The 21,169-nt window shown below is 41.3% G+C and overlaps 1 protein-coding gene across 1 annotated transcript in view; it reads right to left on the bottom strand.

The window, feature by feature from the left end:
- LOC113015623 (NACHT, LRR and PYD domains-containing protein 12-like) overlaps positions 1 to 13,063 on the bottom strand; it is a 28,147-nt gene extending 15,084 nt beyond the window's left edge. The window contains exons 1-7 of the mRNA XM_026157678.1: positions 12,937 to 13,063; positions 12,166 to 12,292; positions 11,906 to 12,055; positions 10,263 to 10,343; positions 4,523 to 4,654; positions 4,165 to 4,266; positions 6 to 241 (exon numbers count right to left, since the gene is read on the bottom strand). Coding sequence (XP_026013463.1) covers positions 6 to 241; positions 4,165 to 4,266; positions 4,523 to 4,654; positions 10,263 to 10,343; positions 11,906 to 12,055; positions 12,166 to 12,292; positions 12,937 to 13,063 — 955 coding nt within the window. The remainder of the gene's footprint in view (positions 1 to 5; positions 242 to 4,164; positions 4,267 to 4,522; positions 4,655 to 10,262; positions 10,344 to 11,905; positions 12,056 to 12,165; positions 12,293 to 12,936) is intronic.
- Positions 13,064 to 21,169: the final 8,106 nt, after the last annotated feature.

Here is a 21,169-nt window from a genome sequence, read left to right as displayed (position 1 = left end):
CTTACTTTGGACACAGCTGCTTTGACTGGCTGTCTGCAGTCCAGCTCTGGTTCTGGATCTTTCTCCACACTGGGGACAGGAGGAGTCTCCTGATGAAGCAGACTGGTCCCAGTATGAGGAGATGCACTGTCTGCAGAACCAGTGTCCACAGCTGGTACAGACTGGATCCTTCAGGACGTCCTGGCACAAAGCACAGCAGGGCAGCTGCTCCTCCTCACAAACGCCACTGTTCTTCCTCTCTCTGTGAACACATTTCTTTATCACTAAAATCATTTACTGACTTTTGCACAAAATATCCAAATTTAAAAGATGGTGCAGAAGTCCTGTGGGTCAGAGCATTCAATCTGGAAACAAAGTGATGATTCATTGATTTCATCAACACTATTGAACTCATTTTCTGTCTGCCTTTCTCATTAAACATTCAGCAATCTGCTTGCAGTTTGCTGTGACTGCACATTTCCCGCAAAGACTTCACAGTAAAAGCCTTCCTTTGGAGGGTGCTGTTTATATCCTTCATGTTTTCCAGTCAGTGTATACAGATTATCTTTGTTTAGTTAATAATTGTGATTACTTTACAGAAGTAACTGATTAGTTACAGAAACATATCCAAGGTGAGCAGGTACCCCTCCAGCATAAACTCTAAGCAGCTAAAACATGAATGAATGTAAAAGGTGTCCCAGCTGTCAGTCAGACTGTACTCGGTGCCACATTAGAGATGTGGTTTCTGACAGCTGCTCCAGCTGCAGGATCAAACAGAAGTCCAAACATCTTTGCCTTTGTTGCTTCTTATTATTGAACAACACAGCTGAGCATTGGTTGAGCATCTGCAGCTCAACGTGGCAAAGACCAAGGAACTGATCGTGGACTTCAGGAAGACCAGGAAACACTTGACCCCTGTTTCAATCCAGGGGGTCAGTGTTGACATTGTGGAGGACTATAAATACCTTGGAGTACACATTGACAATAAACTGGACTGGGCTAAAAACACCACAGCACTTTACAGGAAGGGCCAGAGTCGTCTCTATTTTTTGAGGCGACTGAGGTCCTTCAACATCTGCCAGAAAATGCTGAGGATTTTCTATGAGTCTGTTGTGGCCAGTGCGATCCTCTATGCTGTTGCATGCTGGGGGAGCAGGCTGAGGGTCGCAGATGCCAACAGACTTAATAAACTGATCCGTAAGGCCAGCAATGTTGTGGGGATGGAGCTGGACTCCCTCAAGGTGGTGTCGGAGAGGCGGATGCTGTCCAAGATAAAGACAATGTTGGATAACACCTCCCACCTACTCCATGACATGTTGGTCAGTCACAGGAGCTCGTTCAGTGAGAGACTGAGATTACCGAAAAGCACCACTGAACGACACAGGAAATCATTCCTGCCTGTGGCCATCTCCCTGTACAATGCATCCACTTAACACACTGTTTGCTGCTACAGCTACATATGTTTCTTTTCCAACTATTTATTTATAAGTGACTTATGTATGTATGTATGTATATATATGTATATATTGTACTATTCTTAGTTAGCGTATTGTCTGTCTTGTCTTAATGTTGGTTTAAAATGGAGCACTGTAACAAAAAATAATTTCCCCCAGGGATCAATAAAGTATTCTGATTCTGATTCTGATTCTGATAATGCAGCCTTTAACATTAGCATTGTTAGCATATATGCAACAGAAATGTGGTCAGAAACTGGTATTGAGGGGCTGGCATAGCGAGAGGAGACGATCACTGTTCCCACTCTCAAGTATTACAACCAACCCACCGCTGACTCGGTAAGAGTCAGGGGGTCATGCAGTGGGCCAACCCTCTCCCACTCAGTCTGAGGGAAACCCACACTGCACACTGGTCCTAATGTCAAACCACACAACAATTCCAAGGAAGGAGGAAAAGAAAGAAAGACTGAGGAAAGGAAACAATCAAAGGGAACATTAACAGATCAGCTTCTGTAGCGTCTCCAGGTTCTCCTGGTGACCAGCCGCTGTGTCCACACTGGCTCCAGTAGCTTCTCTTAATCTATTTAATCATTTATTAGTTAGGTGTGTAATTCTCATATTCTTTTCCCCCCAACCTCATTTTGATCAGGACAAGTTTTTCTCTGAGTTAAACTAATAAGACTAGACATCTCTGTTCAGCAGCTGTGAGATGAAGGCTCCAGGACATCTTCAAGGATACTAAATATTTCAGAATAAGCTTCACCACAATCATTTTCAGAGCTCTGGTCTCTGCTATCAAACTACAACTGTTAAACTAGAACTACAGATTTCAAAATTTTATTTTAGAAACTTATTCTCAAAGGACAACATGAAAGATTATATCATTTTTTTTCAAATTTTTTTTCATAATTTTTAAACATTATTACATATATTTTGAATGAGTTGTATCCATGAAGTAAAGAAAAAAAAACATGTTTTAGAAGATCAGTCATTGCAGTACGAAACATCTATGAGATCAAAGACATTTATGAAACATTGCTGACAGTATCTCCTGTGACAACTTTGTGCAGCAACTCTAAACATTTTTGTAACTGTTGATCGTTCATGTCAGTTTGAGTTTGTTTGGTGCTTCTAAAACATTTTCTTATGTTACTTTGACGACAATTACTTGTTTGCTTTGTGTCTGTCTTGCTTTCTCCTGACATTTACTTCATATACACAATATCCTTCTGAGAACCAGCCTATACATTAATGTGATCTGTAATGGACATTTGTTTTTTTTATCTATATCTTTTGAGTTATTCAAGCTGCCATACTAGTCAAAGGAGCTTGCAAAGAAAAGCGTCTGGACTTCTTTAAGTTACTTGAAGACGTTTCACGTTTCACCTCTCGAGGTGAAACGTCTTCAAGTAACTTAAAGAAGTCCAGACGCTTTTCTTTGCAAGCTCCTTTGACTACGATGACCTGGATGACTGAGAACCTTCACAGACAAGCTGCCATACTAAATCCTGATGTACTAGATAGAGGATATCCTGGGCTTTCCATTGATATCTCATATGTTTGGTCGCCTCTTTTAGCTCCAAATAGGCAGGAAATCACAAGAAATGTTCAATGGAGAGATTATTTTTTTGGAGTCAGTGGATACTGAAGTGCAAAGTTTCTGCAGAGCCTATCACTACTTCATTTGGCCATCAGATTAGTTCAAGAACAAAGCTTCATGAAATAGGTTTCCATGACAACCAGCTGCATTCAATCCTGACATCACCAAGCACAATGGTCCAGTGGTGTAGAGCACATGGCCACTGGACTCTGGAGCTGCAGAGATGTGTTCTCCGGAGTGACCAATCACACTTCTCCATCTAGCAATCTGATTCACAAGTATAGATTTGATGGTTGCCAGAGCAAACCATCCAGAAAATTTGATTATTTTTTCACAGCTGAAAAACAACATTTATTCTCTATTGGAATCTGCATCGTCCAATCCAAAGGTTACAATCTGAAGGAAACATCTGGTTTTGTTTCCTGTGATTAAATCTGAGCATCAGTATCGTGGGATTTATGCCACTACATCCACACCACTGTTGTTCAGTGTTGTCATGATGGCAGTCTCATTAACAGCAGCAATTATGATCCAGGCTTTAGCTGCTTTGGTTGTCACATTCAAAAATATAACTTTTTGTATTCGTATTTAAGTTTTTTGTCTGATTCTAGATTCAAAATGAAAACATAACTGTAAATTCAGACACATGAGGTTGTGCTGAAAAGAATGATACCAAACAAGCCAAATAAAAAGTTTTTAAAGGTGAAATATAGATAAATAAAAATAAATAAATAAATATAACCACTCAAAAGTCATTAAAAATGTCCAATTACACCCTGGACCCCAGAGGGTTAAACGTTTTTTTAAAGTAACGCTATAGTTACTTTTCAAGTAATTACTTTTAGAATCTTGTAACTCAGTTATTAACTAAGTTAATTTTTTGATGAAGTAACTTGTAACTGTAAGTAATTACTTTTTCAAAGTAACTTGCCCAACACTACTCAGTACGCACTTTCCCCACAGACATGAGCATCACTGTCCTCAAACAGCAAATAACCAAGTATAATATTTTGATCTTTTCTCTTTCATTGTTTTCTTTTTAATGAATCTTTGTAACAATCTAAGGATGTTTCAGGTCATATTTATCCAGGAAAAGACAAACATGTAAAGGAGTCATCACAGCTCTCTGACCTCGTTGGTCCAGGTTCACCACTGACGTTTGGATTTTCAGGTTTGGACCAGTCACTCCTCACAGACGGACAGCTGGACCCTGCAGACTGTGACCTCTGACCTCTGCAGACACAAACATGATTGAAGCAGCTGTGATCACACAGACTGCAGATAATGCAGCTGTTTCCTGTCAGTAACAGTCCTCTTAGATTAGAGTTCAACTTTTTACAGGAAAACTGGACAAAACTGAGTTTTGTTAGAAATTCATTTTCATTTCCTCTCAGCTGACAAACACAGTCAGAAATTCAACCAGAATCAACACTAATTATAATGTCAGTGCAGAATTATTTCTGTTACTCAGTGAGTTCAGCTCTCTGACCTCGTTGGTCCAGGTTCAGTACTGAAGTCTGGAGAATTAACTCTGGAGTCGTCACTTTCACAGCTGAATCCTGCAGACTCTGCTCTGTCCTCCTCTTTCTCCATCATCATCTTCTTGTGGACTTTAGTCAGTCTGAAATCACAAACACTCCGTGAGTTCACATTAACAGAAGTAACTGAGTTACAGTCGCTGACCTCTGACCTATCATGTAACCTAGAAAAAAGGTCACATGATCCAGAGCAGCGATCACAGAAACATGATCTCACCTGCTGACTTAGAAATTTAAGTCATTCCGAAACACAAAACGCAAGACAATGACTGAACATTACGAACAGCTCTGAGTGTGATACAGTCAGCTCACTGCAAACTCTGACCTCAGTATGAATTAAAGCTCTTTTATGGCCACTAAGACACTTTAGGATCACATGATGTCCACACATGATATCTGTGACTGTCGTAGTTTAACATGTGAACTTCATACATGTAACATTCATGTTGATGCAGATCTCAGTCCCACATCAGCTCTGCTGAATAATCTAAAGTTTCTCTCTGACATCAGGATTCATGTCATGTCATGAACACACCTCCATGTTTCTGTTTCTCTGACACACTGAATTCAAACAGTCTAAGGAAAAACGATGAATTTAACCCTTTAAGACCTACCATAGAACCAAGTCCGCCAGAGCTTATATTATATTTTTACATGTTGTAGATAGGGTTGCCAACCGTCCCTTAAAATACGGAATCATCCTGTATTTAGAAACAAAAGTACACGTCCCATATTGAGCTAATAAGGGACGCACTTTGTCCCGTAATACAGTGAGAGTCAAAAGTAGTCTATAACTTTTAATGGAATTAACGCTTTGTTTGAAAACATAATTCCCTGCTTTGTGACCAATGAGCAGACAGCACACTTATGACAATTCGATTATGACAATTCAGATTACCGCTCATCTCATTGGTCGAGGAAAGGTCGCTTACGGAGAAAATACCGACAACTAGACAAGACAACAAATGACCACAACAAGAAGCATGGCCAACAGGGAAACAAACGCCGAGACTGCGGTGCAAGTCTCGGACGACAGTACACCTAAAGCTGGGCAAACACTGTGCGATTTTTTTCAGTCACGTTATTCAGCTCCGGCTCACAATGCATGATTGACTCGCAGGGGTTAGAAGTTGGTAGGTCACGATGTACTCTCACACTATACTGCCTGATGCTCTGATGCGACCTGAGAGCTCACACTGTGCGTCCATAAAATTAAGGTTATAACAGAAAATCTGTCGCTCTCTCTCCCTCTCACACAGACACACCACCACCATAAACTTTGCTAAATCACTGATCGGGCAGCTAAGTGCATATGAGCGCATGAGGGTGGGAATGGATATTTGTATCTGTGTGTGCCTGTATGTCTGTGTCTATATGTCAGGTTGGGTATCAGACGCCACCTCTATGGGGACATCTCAGGCCCTCCAAGATTTGAAGGCCTATCTCCCCCCACCACCACCACCACTTCCCCTACCAGTGGCGGACTCCCTCAGACATCGGTGGGTTGGTGGTTCTTTGTGTCTGGGGGTGGGCGTCCAGGTACACACCGGCTCACTCCTTGGCGGCCGCTTATCGGGGCCTGGAGCCTGGGGCTCGCTCGGGCCACTTCGGAGGTGGGGTGCCCCCGACCTCTCGGCCTGGGGCTCGGTCACTCAGGCGCAGCTGGCTACCGGCGGAGCTCACGGGCACGTCACTGCAACTCCCCCTGGCTTCTGCTCCGCGGCTGCTGAGTGAGCCCTCATCTGGGACTCTCCTCAGCTCTTTCTGGGACAGTGGCGCGGCTGCCCCTCTGTTGGTCTTCCTTGGTCTCTTGTGTTCTGGGGGCCTCTGGATGTCTGGAGTTTTGATCTCCTCCATACCTGCTTCACACCCTGGAGGACGGGGCTGTGGCCCCCCCACACCCTCTAGCAGATTATTACATGAAGGAACCTTTTAAAAACAAGTGCGTCCATGCTCACAGGTGTACACACGGGTGATCACACCCACAAACTACACCCTTTTTGGCTCCTACCTCAAAGTACACTGTGTTCTGTTGATCTTATGTGCTGCACAATAATGTTTAATATTTAGTGTTTACTGTCATATTCCCATATATCATTGTGATGTTGTTTATTCTATTACTCTTGTTTTCTTCTGCTTGTTCTCTTTTTTCTTTCTCAACAGGTGATCCAGGTGATCGATATATACATTTTTTTTCTGCCCATTCTGTTGGTTTTTGTTTTTTGCCCTTCTCCCCCGTCCCTCTTCTCAGCTGTTTCTCTTTCCCTCTTTCTTTCTCCCCTTCTTTCCTCCAGTCAAGTCTGTCCCGTATTCAGCAAGTGAAAATAAAATAAACAATAAAAGGTGAATCAAATGGACCATTACGGCAAGGCTGGGATGGTAAAAAAAAAAAAATAATAAAATCTCTGATGGGGCAGATGTGATTGAGCAGCAATGTAAATCCAACTATTTTCACGGTTGTTGTGGTCGTGATAATTTTTTTGATGCCACATTGAAAAGGCTCGGATGAGCTTTCCAAAGTTCTACAAGTTGTGCCTCCATTGCTTGTGTCCAGATCACAGGCTGCACAGCCGTGCTGCTCCATCTTTTTCCCCGACGTTTATGTGTTTGCGCGTGAGCAGTGTGAGCGGCTGTGGTGACACCCTCACGAGCGATTGATGATCGGGAGCTGGTCGTGAGGTGTTAATCGCTTCTCGTTACCCCACGTATACTACACGACGCACGATATGGGACAAAATCGGTCCGATCACCAAAACGGTCGCACGACTCAAAAATCGGCTCAAAATGGGCCTAAAACCGCACAGTGTAAGCCCAGCATTAGAGCAGCAATGTTTGTTCCCCTCAGAAAAAGGGAAGAATGGGAAAAGGAAAACACCTGGCTGGAAAAAGTTAATATGGACATGTGCAGTGAATATCAGCGCTATGTGGCCAGAAGTGTGATAATATAACTTATTTTGTGTAATAAACAACTGCAAGGATAGATGATTACAACAAATAGATCACTAATACATAAAAGTAATACATAGATGAATAATGATGATGAGTTAAGATGCGTAATCATGGGAACAAGCGGGTTTACGAACAGGAGCAGCTGATTAGCATTAGAAAAGCTGAAATAATACCTCAAATGAAGCCAATTGTACTAAATGCACTAAATGTGCACTGTTACAAGAATATTTTTTGTTCTATTATATTCTATTATTTTAAGTTAAGCAGGACAGAGTTCTTTTAAAGAAAGATTTACTTATATTCTCAAAAGTTAAGCATGACAGGCTTCTGTTTAAGAAAGAGACCTGTTTTACTGTGTTAATATTGTCATTTTGAGCTAAAAATAAATGTCTAAATGATCATTTGTTTCACATGTGTTCATATCACAAAGAATAGAATATGCATCTACTTAAATCAACTTCAAGTCAAATGGTTAAAAAAAAAATTTCACACACAAAAAAAGAGCTAGAAAATTCACCACACTGGGAAGGGTGAAGACAACTGGGTTGCCCGGCCCTGGCCACGAGGTGTCCCTTATTTATTTTTCAGGGAGTTGGCAACCCTAGTTGTAGAGCCATTTTTGGGAGCATTTCAAGTTGCTATACATCAATACAACCATTACAGCCTAAATTTTAATAATATACATGCATGAAGTGCATAGTAATTACATAAATTGCAAAAAATAGCAATAAACTACAAAAAAATTGAAAATCGTTTTTGTTTTTTAACATATATTTCTAGTTAGAGAAATTTAAGAGGCTTATCCCTCAAAACTGTAACTACAACAAAAGTTGCACAAAATAGTTTCCCACCACAGGAAATTTATTTTGAGTGTCTTCATAGTTTTATTTTTGAAATACACTGTCATGGTCCTGCGACCATGACTCAGTGACTTTATGTTTGTGTTCTTTATTGTTATTACTTTCATTATTATTCATGGCTGTTTTGGGATGGTTTGTGTTTTGGGATTTTAGGTACTGGGTTCTGGGTTTGTGCTCCCTCTATTGGTCCCTGGTGTTAGTGTTCCCCTGTCTCGTCAGGTTAATCAGGTCCAGCTGTATCCCCCACCTGTGTGTGATTTCCCAGTGTCTCTCTGTGTACTTATAGTGTGTGTTTTCCTCTGCTCCTCGTCGCGTCGTCTGTGTTCATACCCGGTGAATTCCCCTGCGTGCTCTCCCTGCTGTTCTCCCTTCATGTTCAGGTTTGCCACTCCTTTGTGTAGTTTCTCCCAGTTTAGTTCGTCCTTAGTTCTGTTTGCCATCTCCTCTTTATGTTCAGTATTGTCAATAAATCACCCTTCACGTCTGAAATAGTGCTGCGTTTGAGTCCTCCTTCCACTCTTCACACGGCCGCTGACCCGGACCGTGACATACACCAATTTCTATACACTGCAGGAAAAACGAAAATAAATATTATAGTGCAAATTTGCAAAAAAGCAGCATATGCATCAAAATAAAATATTTCCAGCAGTGCAATATGAGTCCTAAGCATCCCAGAAACGACACAGAAACTCATAAAGTCAAACATAACTTTTAAAAAGACCAGTATAGGCCCTGAGGCCCTGATGGTAAAAAAGACTACATTTCCGCGAAAATGACGTCACTTCCGGTTTCGGGCAGGTAATGGCGGAAATGCAAAAGTTCGCGCTGACGTCTATTCCAACGTAGGAAGTGTTTTGAACAGCTGATCGGATCGGCAAAGCGTGTTTCTGGAATATTATGTTTTTGTTCCTGCAAGCGCTTTTTATGCAGTTTTTACAAAGCTTCATGTGGAAGGAAACCGTGACCGAGGACAAGCTGATGGCATAAGATGTAAGTACAACTCCTCTGGTTTCATATGCAAAAAAAATTTTTGCGCTAGCTTACGTGGTTGCAGTGCTACTGGGATTTAAAAATAGTAACGCAAAACAGAGCGTGTCCGCTCCGATCGGCTTTAAAGGGTTAAAGTGTTTTACATCTTTGCACCTGAACATTTCCAACAAACTGGCTTCACTGACTGTCTGATGTAGAAGGACTTTATAACAAATTATTCTTAGTTTATTATAAATATTATGCTATTGCTATTAATGGTTAAAAATTGACTGATTTGTGTTCTTTTGTGTATCTGACTGCGTGTTTTGTGGTGATCTTAAACTTTATATGAGTAACTCGTATAACATCAAGTAGCGTCATTCAGACCGAAAACTCACAAGGAACAAATTTTCAAAGTCCTAGACAAAACAGCCCAAAGACAAGAAACTAGAAACACAAGAGACACACACTGACCAACTATTAATGGTTCAAAGCTTCAAATGCTAAAAGAAAATTGAGATCCACTTATTAAAAACACAAAAGCTGCAGAGTCCAAACACTTTGCTTCATATTATGACTCAAGTCAAATCCTCCACAGGCAGATATATGAACGCTGACATTTTTTAGAACAAACTGAGTTTATGTAATTTTTCCGGTTAAAAGAAGCGCAATGATCTATCAGACCAATGATTAGTGTTTGATGGCTCTAAAGTTTCATACAGATCTATTTAAACTGTTCATCACAGTAACCAATGTTTCAGTGCTAAGTTACTGACTGATAATCAGTGTGGATTCAATCAATCAATAATCTATAATACCGTGGATTTGTCTTCAAACACATAAATTTTGTCCTGGAATGAGAGTTGAACATCAGGTCCAAACATTACAGAGTAGAAACAAAAAGCAAACTTACAGTTTCTTCACACAGAGACAGCAACAACGAGCTCCACTCCACACCTGGACACTAAACAGGGACACACAGTTGAGCTGCTTCCTGGAAGGAGGCGGGACTCCATGTGAAGCTCAGGCGGAGCTCAGCAGGAACAGTTGAGTTCATTTAACTGGACACTGGAACATTTCTCTGATTTCATTCTCTTTCATTTCCATTAAATTTGCATTTGATGTGCCTGTGTGTGTCTCTGTGTTCAGATGTGACTGACTTCTTTTTGAATTTTTTGCTGCATGTTCATCTCCATTACAGAGATGTGTTTGTCACAAGATTTTATCTTTACTGATTTGGCTTTTAGACCCCAGAGAATGTTTCACTGCTCTTAAAAAACTTACTTAAAAACAGTAAAGTTTGAACAGAAGTCACTTTCACTTCTTTACAAGCTGATCTTTAAAATATCAACCTTTGCATTAAACTATAATTCATAATCACTTTCTTTAACTACAGTGAGTCTTTTAATGAATGATTTAAAGATGTTCCTTTGGAGAAGACAAATCAAATCAGTCCATTAATTTCATTGATGTTGATCATTGTAGAAACTTTACTGAATGTCTAATAAAATGTATTTGTGTTTTTTTTATTCAATGTAGCCTTCAAACTGGTCAGACTGGTTTAGATTAAAGTTTTGATATGAAACCTTGATGTAGCTGCAGTGTGAACACACTGATACCTGATCAGCTCTGACACAGTCACACTGTTTGCAGTATAAATATTTACACTGCAAACATTCAGAGTGAGTTTCTGTTTCTAGTCTATGGATCCAGTCACACTTTCTACCTTTCCCAGTGAAGTAAAGACTGAGAGCAGAGTTGAAACCAACAGTGAGCATCATCAGCACCTGCGTTTCATTCAAATGTGGTGACAGGGTTTGGTTATTTGTTCAGCTGCAGGGGAAATTTCCTTTAACAGATGCAATCATTTAAATGTGAGTTTCCTAATTCTCAGTAATGTGCTGGGACTGAGAGTCTGCAGGATAAAGGAAAGTGGGCAGTGATGTAAAAACAGAGCAGTTCAAACTCTGTAGTACAGAAATAAAGAATCAATCTGGGTATTGTTAGTGTTTTTGTTAGTGATTTTCAGATGAAGCTTCACGAGGCTTTGAACCTTCCAGCTAACTGGTTCACAGAGTTTAATTTCTCAAGGGTCAGAATAAGAAAGACTTTATTTATCCCCAAAGCGCAATTAAGATACAACAGAGCAGCATGACGTTGAAGATAAAGACAGGGCATAAACTGGCAATAAGAGTAAGACAATAAATACACACAGAACATACAGTATATACACAGTTTTAAAATTAAACTGACTGAAAGGTGAATAAATAACTGTAAGTGACTAAAAGTGAATGAAGTGTCGGCAGTATAAAAAGACTGCAGAGTAGTTTATGTTTCTGGGTGTGGGAAATGTTCTTATCGGCTGGAGTTAAAAAGCAGAGTGGCTTTGGGGACAAAGGTGGCGCTCCTCCTCTCAGTCCTGCAGGAAATGCAGCGGAGGCATCGCCCAGAGGGGAGCCATTGAAATGTGGGGTGAAGAATATGAGAGGGGTCGTTGATGATTTTGGCTGCCTGTCTAAGGGCCTGTTGGCTGAAAACCTGTGCCAGAGTTCTGACAGGCAGGCCGATGATTTTGATGCAGTGTGCTGCAGTCTGTTCCTGTTCTGAAGGCTGAGGGAGTGGAACCAGCAGGTGATGGAGAAGGTCATGATGCTTTCCAGGAAGGCATAGTAAAAAGTCATCATGACTCCAAAGGAGTTGAGTTTCCTAAGGAGGTATAGCTGTTGATGACACCGCCTGAGAATCTCCTCTGTGTGAGCAGAGAATTTCAGGAGGTTGTCAAAGATGGTTCCCAGGTATTTGTACTCCTCAACTACCTCCACTGGCTTCCGGTGGATGGTGGTGGTGACTGAAGCAGCCACGGGAAGGTCACCACCATCTCTTTGGTTTTGCTCACGTTCAGTTCAAACTCCTGCAGAGTGGGCCCTTGGTGTTGCGAGGGGCCTGACAACAGTGACAGGACAACTGTGTCGTCAGCATATTTTACCATGTGACAGTTGGGCTGTGTGGGTCTGCAGTCATCAGTGTTATAATATGTATATGTATGTAAATATGTTATAAAGAGCAGGGGGGAGAGCACACAGCCCTGGGGGGAGCCAGTGGAGGTGGAACGGAGACTGGAAAGAGAGTAGTTGACCCGTTGGTCAAAAAGTCCAATATCCACTGGATCAGCTGATCATCCAGGTGATATCGGGAGGAAAGTTTAGTGGCCAGGATATGAGGCAGCAGAGTGATGAATGCTGTTGAGAAGTCTGGCGGTTGAGTCAGGGAGCTCCAGATGTTTGGGGATGGAGTTCAAGATGAAGATTTTTGCATCATCGACACCGGCACGGTAAGCAAACTGGAGTCAATCCATCAGGGCTCAGTTGCTCTTATGATGTGCTGTTTTATGATCTTCTCCATGACCTTCATCACCAGGGAGGTGAGGGCCACAGGACGAAGATCATTCAGAGACTTTGGGTTGTTTTTTTGGGGATGGGGATGACTGTGGAGTGTTTCCACAGCTGGGGGACGGTGTGACTGTCAGTGTTGAAATAGAGTCCGGAACACACTTCCTAGTTGCCCTACACAGTGCCTCAAAACCTGACTGCTGATGTTGTCAGGGCCAGGTGAGCTCCTTGCCCTGGTCCTCCTGAGAGCTCTCAACACGTCCTCAGTGCAGAGTGCAGAGCTGCCAGGTTTGAGTGAGGATCTGGACTCCTCAAGCTGGGCCATGTTGTCCGTTTCAAACCTGGTCTAGAAAGCGTTGAGGTCATCAGGGAGGGAGGAGGGGTTGCTGCTCTCCACCTGGATGGTTCTGGGGTGAAGACCGCAGTATTCACAGAGGCCATGGTTTTGAGGCCCTGCCAGGCTGAGTGGAGGTCCCCTGTGGTCAATTTCTTTTCAACTGTGTTTTTATACTTCAGTTTAGCAGTTTTTATGGCCCTCTTCACCTCTTTTTTATCCAGAGCAGAGCCGGTGAAGAAAATCCTTTTTTTTTTATCAAGGATTTCCTTGAGCTCCTTGGTGACCCAGGGTTTGTTGTTGGAGACTGTTTCTGAGAGGATAATGTTGTCAACACAGAAGGAGATGTATGATGTCACCGTGTCGACTTGTTTGTCAATGTCATCAGAGGGAGAAAGAAGGCTGTCCCAGTCAGTGGCTTCGAAACCTTCTTGTAAGGTGAGGATACTTTCCTCTGTCCACTGCTTGATACTTTTGGTGACCTTTTTAATCCTCTTGATGACTGGGGTGTAAGCAGGGGCCAGCAGGATGGTGTGGTAGTTGCTAAGCTGAGAGGGGGGAGGGGTAGGGCTTTAAATGCATCTGGTACATAGCCATAGCATTTATCCAGAGATTCATGTGCACAGAAACCTCCCTGCTTGTTAAAAATAGGCACAGTTATTACAGGTCATTTTAAGAACAGGATTTGTGATACAGACCTTCTTTAGATTTCAGACTATCATCATTTAAAGAAACTGCTGCAGCTTTTTGGACCTCACCTTTGTGTACTTTGTGTATTTGTGTAAACCAGACGTCAGGTTTATGAATTTAGTGACTTTTATATTTCACATTTGTATATCACCATGGAAACCTATGTTAAAGTCTGTGAATAATCTGGACTCCACCTGATGAAGTCACATCATGTGACTTTCCCCCTCACCCTGATGACCTTCAACTGTGCTGTGTAAACAAACAAAATGAAACGAGCTCTCAGTTTGTTTCTGCTCCAAGATCCGACTGTAAACACTGAAACCATGAGTACCAATATTTACCATGAGTACTTGACAGGCTCGAAGAGTGTGAGAGTCAAGAAAAGATAAAAAAAAACACATCTGTTCCACTCGACTAACTGTTCAAAAAGGGCCCTATAGCATTTCATGTGCCGACAGAGAAACTTGATGTGTTTTTGGTTTAATTCTGGATGAGCTTCAAAAAATATGACTTTTAGACATGTCACAGATTCTTTTGAATGAGGCAAATTGTAAAAAGGTCTTTGAGTGCTCAGGTAGAGAAAGGTCCTTTATAACCAGTGTATTTACCATGACTAGTGGACAGGCTCAAAGAGTGTGAGAGTAAAGAAAAGACAAAACACTCAGCACTGTTCCACTCGACTGATTGTTCAAAATAGGAAGACAGCATTTCATCTGCCAGCAAAAAACATGATGTGCTTAATTCTGGATGAAGTTAAAAAACTTTTAGACATTTCTCAAATTATTTTCTTGCTAACACACATAAGAAAAGAATTCAAAAGAAGTCTTATGTAAGCCACATCATGATTAAGAAACAACAAACACTGCATTTAGTTATGACTTATATTCAGTTTCTCCAACTAAGATTAGTCATCCTTTAATAAGATTTATGGAAATTATAAACATGTGATGAAGGCAAATGGAATCAGTCCAACATGTTTAATGGATCCTGATCATGTGCAGACTTTACTCTGTAGAAACAGATCTTTGGTTTTATAATTTAATGTTAATCTGACTACAGCTTCTGAGCTTCATCAGTGTGTTTGACTTCAGGCTGGTTCACAGTAAAGTTCACTTGTTAACATGAAACCTTGTTGTATCTGCCAGCGTGAACAGACATCTAATACAGCCACACCCAGACTGCTGGCTTTATTTACTGAATAAATATTTATACTGCAAACACTGACAGTCAGTTTCTCTGTTTCCAGTCTACAGATCCAGTCATCCTTTCTGTCTTCACTGTACATTAATCTGCTAACTTTGAACGATTTTCATTAAATATCTGATCACTGGTCACTGAACTGATTTCAGATCATTTCATTCTGTTTTAATGAAAATTTTCCACAAATTGTTCAGACTTTCTGTACATGCAGGTGGAGGAGCAGGGAAAGGTGTGCTGTTGGACGAGGGGTCAGGTGACTGGAAACAGTAGGAACACACTGCGGCCACCTACAGGGCAGATGGGGAACAGCAGGGATCTGAAACCATATGAGAAGTTAGTGTGTGAGAAGTTAGAACAAACGGACTTAAGATGCTCTAAGCGATCAAAGTTGATCTGAAACAGAAGATAAATCCACTGATTCTTTGTAAAGTTCATCTGCTGCTCACATAAATCCTGTGATGAAAACTTTATTTCACTGAATGTTTCTTCAAAGCTCATTTCAACCTGTTGAAGTCATGAGTGAAAGTGCAGACTGAGAGTGGATCACATGATGTTTAAGGTGTGTCATGTGACATGCTCAGTATTGTCACACATGTCTAGATTGTCCCTGATATCACAACTGCTCAAACACTGATGATTATATTTGAAGGATTCTTACTGATGGCAGCAAAGTTTGAATGGAGCTCTCTGTCTGTGCTGATTTGTCGCCCTCTGGAGGTCAAAACACAAACTGCATGATGTCACTGTTGATAGGTTTGTAGCTTGAACCTATTCGCTGGAACGTTGAAGACAATATAATTACACAGCAAAAGCATTGAACACCAAGTAGGCAAAGTTCTTCGTGTTACTCGTGTGTGTGTGTGTGTGTGTGTGTGTGTGTGTGTGTGTGTGTGTGTGTGTGTGACCCCATAAATGACTTCCCTAAACCTGCTGGTCTGGAAGTCCAACAGTTCATCTAAACAAAAGGCACTTAACCTAAAACAGATACGGCCACGTTTATCCTGCCATAAAACAATAAAACAAGGTACGACCTCTTCCCATGCTCCCAGAATGTAGGTGTGCATTCCAGTGTGGAATACACACCAAGCCTTTGCAGCCAGTTTCAATGCAAACATTGTTATACACAGCATATGTCAATCACCCTAAATTACTGTAAAAATACACAGTTTGACAAATGTATTAGCAGTTATCCCATTCCTCATTGATCTCATCCAATGGCAAACTGCATCCTACGAGCAAACAAATGAATTGTTAATTTAATAGTGAAAATAAGAAAGTAACATTTTCAAAACATTCCAGCTTGGTGGTGCTTCCTCCGGGTGTGCAAATCACATGTCTCTCTGCAGAGTGGTTTGCGTTCTGCAGGGCGTCACAAATGTCTCTTCCAGTTGTTTCCATCACTGTCCATAGGACCAGAGTCCAAATGTATGTAGAATAAACATTCAAACATACCAGTTGGTTTTGTTGTTTGTCAACATGGGTCTCAGCTATCTCCAAAGCTACAGACCTCTTTTCAGCACTCTAGTTTTATGGCCTCTACCAACCCCCATCACCTCACTTCAGGCCTTCGTCTTGTGAGGGGGATACTTATGACTCCTCCACTGTCCACGCTCTGCAGAAAAACCCCTCTGTGAAAAGGGTGCAGGGTTCAGTTATCTTACTGCTGTTATGATCCCAGCAGTCTTCAATGTGCCAGCGTATGCACAGTATAGTGGCACAGCATTAATAATAATAATAATAATAATGGATACTTTATTGATCCCCATGGGGAAATTACTTGTTTTTCTCTGCATTTGACCCATTCACTCAGTGAAGCAGTGGGCAGCCCACTAAGCAGGCGCCCGGGGAGCAGTGTGTAGGGACGGTACCTTGCTCAGGGGTACCTCAGGGTAGCCGTTAAGTGGATTCGAACCGCCGACCTTCCGATCATGGGGTGCCCACTTTACCTACTGAGCTATCCCTGCCCCCGGTGATGTTCATAGGAAACTGCTGTCATCACCACCATAGCTTCTGGTTCCTGTGCTTTCACAGGATCATGATGTCATCCTTAGACTCCCTCTGGGCTGTCAATGGAGCTTGGCACGCTCCCCTCATCCTTCAGGTGCCCGTCTGTTGTCCAGAATCTCCTCTGTTGGCCTCTGGAAATCCCCTTTGGCACAGCTCTCATTCCAACGCAGTTTCATGGTCCTTGCTGTGGCTCCAAAGTCTGATCTCATGATGGGCCCCAAACAGCTCGACCTTTGACCTCAACCACTGCCTGGGCTGTCAGCTATGCCTGGAATGGTTCTTGCTTCTCACTGGGCCTCTGAAGATTTCTCAGGAGATCCCTTTCAGCAGACTGCTGCACCTGTATTTCCTTGCTAGGAAGAAAAACTTCTATTTGGAGAGCATGTCAACAATCATCAAGCCACATTCTTTAGTTCAGTGAACTTCACTTATAGGCCATCAAAGCCTCATCTGAACATGGATGCACCACTTACATAGGTTTAATACCTGTAAATAAACGGTTAATCACACAAATCACTGCAACAATCATAAAAAACATTATTTCATGTTAATCCTGGACTCCTCCTCTTGACGCATGGACACACACATGAGTCAACTCATCAAACCTGGATTCCTGTCTTAAAGAAAAAGGTTAGCGAGATCATGTCCCAGGCAACATCAGGGCATCTCCGCTGGAGTAGCTCCGTAACCCTGCAATAAAATATGTTAGTGTGTTTTGCATATTAAATTTTCTTAACACCTGGCTCTGCCAAGAGCCTGCATACACACCATCATGGCCTGGAAAGCAAAATCTGGAAGTAAAATCAAACTTCACACTTGTAAACAATTGTATCATAAGAGTAATAAGAATTCAACATCAACAAGACAAGTGTCATGTGCAGGTTTTCTCAAATCAGTAAACTACAACTATTACCATAATTTGCCTCAGACATGGATCATCCCATGTGCTCAGTTAACATTAATGTAATCAGTGACTTCCCTTAAGCAAAGTCACTCCACTCATATATTACTAGGAGCTCAAAAGTGGCCAGCAAATGAGCTCCATTTTAAACTATTCCATAAACACTGCATCTCTTATTTGTTTTTCTCATGTCACTTGTCCGCTTCTGCTGAATCCTCTACATGCATTCTCAGAAAAACAAACATTAGCAATACACATTGACCGTGGTCAGACGGTGGTCAGACGGTGGTCAGACGGTGGTCAGACGGTGGTCAGACGCAGGTCAGACGCAGGTCGACAGGTTCCAGAGGTGCCATAAAAACACCATAAAGTTAGCCATCCATAGCTGTGGAAAGAAGTGACACTAGTTTTCAACACAGGAAATTTCTCACATGTTATTCACATCATCAAAGTAACCTTCACATTTTCCCAAAAACACAGTGTAACAGCATCACCACTCCTAACCTATAAACACGGTTTCTTCACACATGAACCCAGAAATCCTGTAGTAGGAAAAAACATTAACTAGTTGTCCTGGTATAAATCGCATCATCAAATCACATGAAGAACTGTAATGCTGTAGAAAAGAAATGTAAATGTTAGCGCTGCACATGTGCATACACACTTTCTCACAGTTTCCTCTGTGAGCAACACAGGATAGTGAATAACACCCCTGGTAGATGCACAGACACAGAAAGTGGCATTTAAAAGGTTAAATCGTCATGCAACCTCGAATGTTGCTGCACCTCTGTCAGGTGGGGGTTAACTTCGCACAGTAGTGTTACATCAATAAAGTCTATCTTGCTGATAGTGGAACCTATCGTCGCATTTAGTTTCCACTCTCAGCAAAATGACGTCATTTGAAAAAGAAAAAGAAGAACTTTAGATCGGATTACCTCGCTGAATCCTTTTTAGGCAGGGACTCTCATTTTCTAATTGTCCCAGATAAGTGGCTTTCTCCAGAACCCATTTTAATGTGGAGAAACTCACTTGCAACAATTTTCCCGACGACGTGTAGTACAGCGCTTTCTGTTCTAATCGTGCAGATCTGCTCAAACGACAGAGATTATCAAACAAAACTTTCAGTGCACTGTGAAAGTATTAAAATAAAAAGGCCTTGTTAAGTCATGACACAAGCTCCTCATCTCAGGAGGGTAAATCATACCATTAGCATGGTTCATCATACCATCATACTAATTGGCAGGCTCAACTTCACAACAAAAAAAAATCATCAGCTAAATTCACTCCAAACCAACCATCAGCTGCACAACACACAACATAACCCTAATGTCTTATTAGCTATGAGTTTAGTCACCAGGTCTGTGCTCTTCACTCATTTAGGCCACAGATTTTATTCAGTTTTCCTTTTTTCCCTTCATCATAAAACATGTGACATGCTGTCATGCACTTCACAAAAGAAGTTTGTTCTGACGTATTCAGAGTTGTGTATCTAAATACAGGATTCACTCGCACATCAAAACAGGAAACTCAGTGTTTTAGAGTCTCCACTCAACACACAACAAACTCCAACACACCTCATTCACTCGTGCTAGAATTCAGTCACCTTTCATTAATCTAAGAACGATCAACTAATTTGCATATCAGCTATTAACCCACTAAGATGACAGGACAACAGAAATGCATGTTCAAAATAATATCACAAAAATAGAATTTCCCTCATACAGTAAATTACTTGTGCTGCATCAATCAAGCAGGAAGCTTCACCCAATTTACTATATCAACGACTAAATTTATTGTCTGATCACTGGTTGGTCAAACCAGAATCTTTTTTCCCACGAAAGTTAAACTGTTGTCCTGCAACCTAGAGAGTCAATTTTTGCATTGGATAAATTCAGTATTTGATAACAAGTGTCTGTTAAATTGACACTATTTTAACACTGATGAAAGATAACAAGCTAATTTTCATTACATGGGTGTTTGTGTTATTAGGCAGGTCTAATGCATGTCTGTGGAGCTGCATCTCCAGCAGAGCATGTTCTTAAAGCTGCCTTTCATTCACACTTCTCTGCTATTATTTGATCATTTCTTAACTAATGTGCTATGAGTCCACTGGTCTTTGCATCACACGAGGTGACTTGGACAAGATGATAAACAGACTCACGCTTAAGATGTTGTCTAATCTTCATGAGCTCTCTTGTGTTTGTGTTAGTAGGGTTAATGCATGTTGTGCTTGTGTGTGTGATTTTGTATATGTTTCTTTTTCGCAGTGTTTCAGACTCCTTCACAATTTTCCAACTTAAGCAGTCAGTTTTTTTTTCCCAGGTTTGCTAACCCAAATTTTGATTTCCCACATTAAATAACAAAATTCCTATGTGTTCTCACCACTCCTCTCACTCTGTTGTCCTCTCACTCTTAGACAGTCCAACAGCCGGCAGTTCTCCTTCAGCTTTGTCCTGTGTTCCACTGTCTCTTCTTGCCATTTTCTCCAAAGGTGGCAAATGTCAAACTCCAACAGTCTCCTCAGTTCTCCTCAAATGTTCTTGTCACATGCACAGTGAAGTTTCAGCTTGTTGTAGACACAGTGCCATTCATCCAATCAGGCAGGATGATGGGTTTGCTCTTCTTCTCTGATGCTGTTTGTCCACACTGCTGCTGCTTGCTGGGACTCTTTGCTCAGGACTTTGCTGCTGTCTCTTTATCTGCCATGTTATTGCTCTTTGGAGCTGCATTCCTTGTCTTCAGGGAGGAGTGAGAGCTTGCTTGTGAGGTTGAGAGACACATGGTGCTGTAAATAAGTCAGCCAGAAACTTGGCCTGAATGTTTCCAATGATGTTAAACTATAACTTTCTTCCGACCGCTGCATGTGGAAAATTGATTCAGGTCTGCTTTTCACCTGAAAGTGACAAACTAAGACATTTTCATTATTATCATCACTGCTTAATCAACACACATCTCTCTCTCTCTGTTTTTGTGAACAGTCCTTTCTTAAAAGCAGAAAATTAGATTGTAGTTGTTCTTGGCTGATCAACACAAAACCTTTTTCCTATGATTTTTTTTTTATCTACAATATAAATTCTCTCTTTTTCACTCTTTTTTTTTTTACAATAGCTGGTGACCTGCAGAATCACCGCTCTCACAATCAGAGGCAATTACTTTTACACAGCGCACAAAAACACTGTGACATCAAACACATTCACACTCACTTTGTCATCTGCATAAATAAATCATATGGCTGATGATATGTGCCATGGTGATCCATATGTATGATCACAAGTTTATTTAATTATTTTTAACCCAAC

Source organism: Astatotilapia calliptera, chromosome 3 (assembly GCF_900246225.1).
Source record: "Astatotilapia calliptera chromosome 3, fAstCal1.2, whole genome shotgun sequence".
In the NCBI taxonomy this organism is placed as follows: Eukaryota; Metazoa; Chordata; class Actinopteri; order Cichliformes; family Cichlidae; genus Astatotilapia; species Astatotilapia calliptera.
Note: the sequence above shows the minus strand (reverse complement) of the source record. Positions and strands in the feature narration are given on the sequence as shown.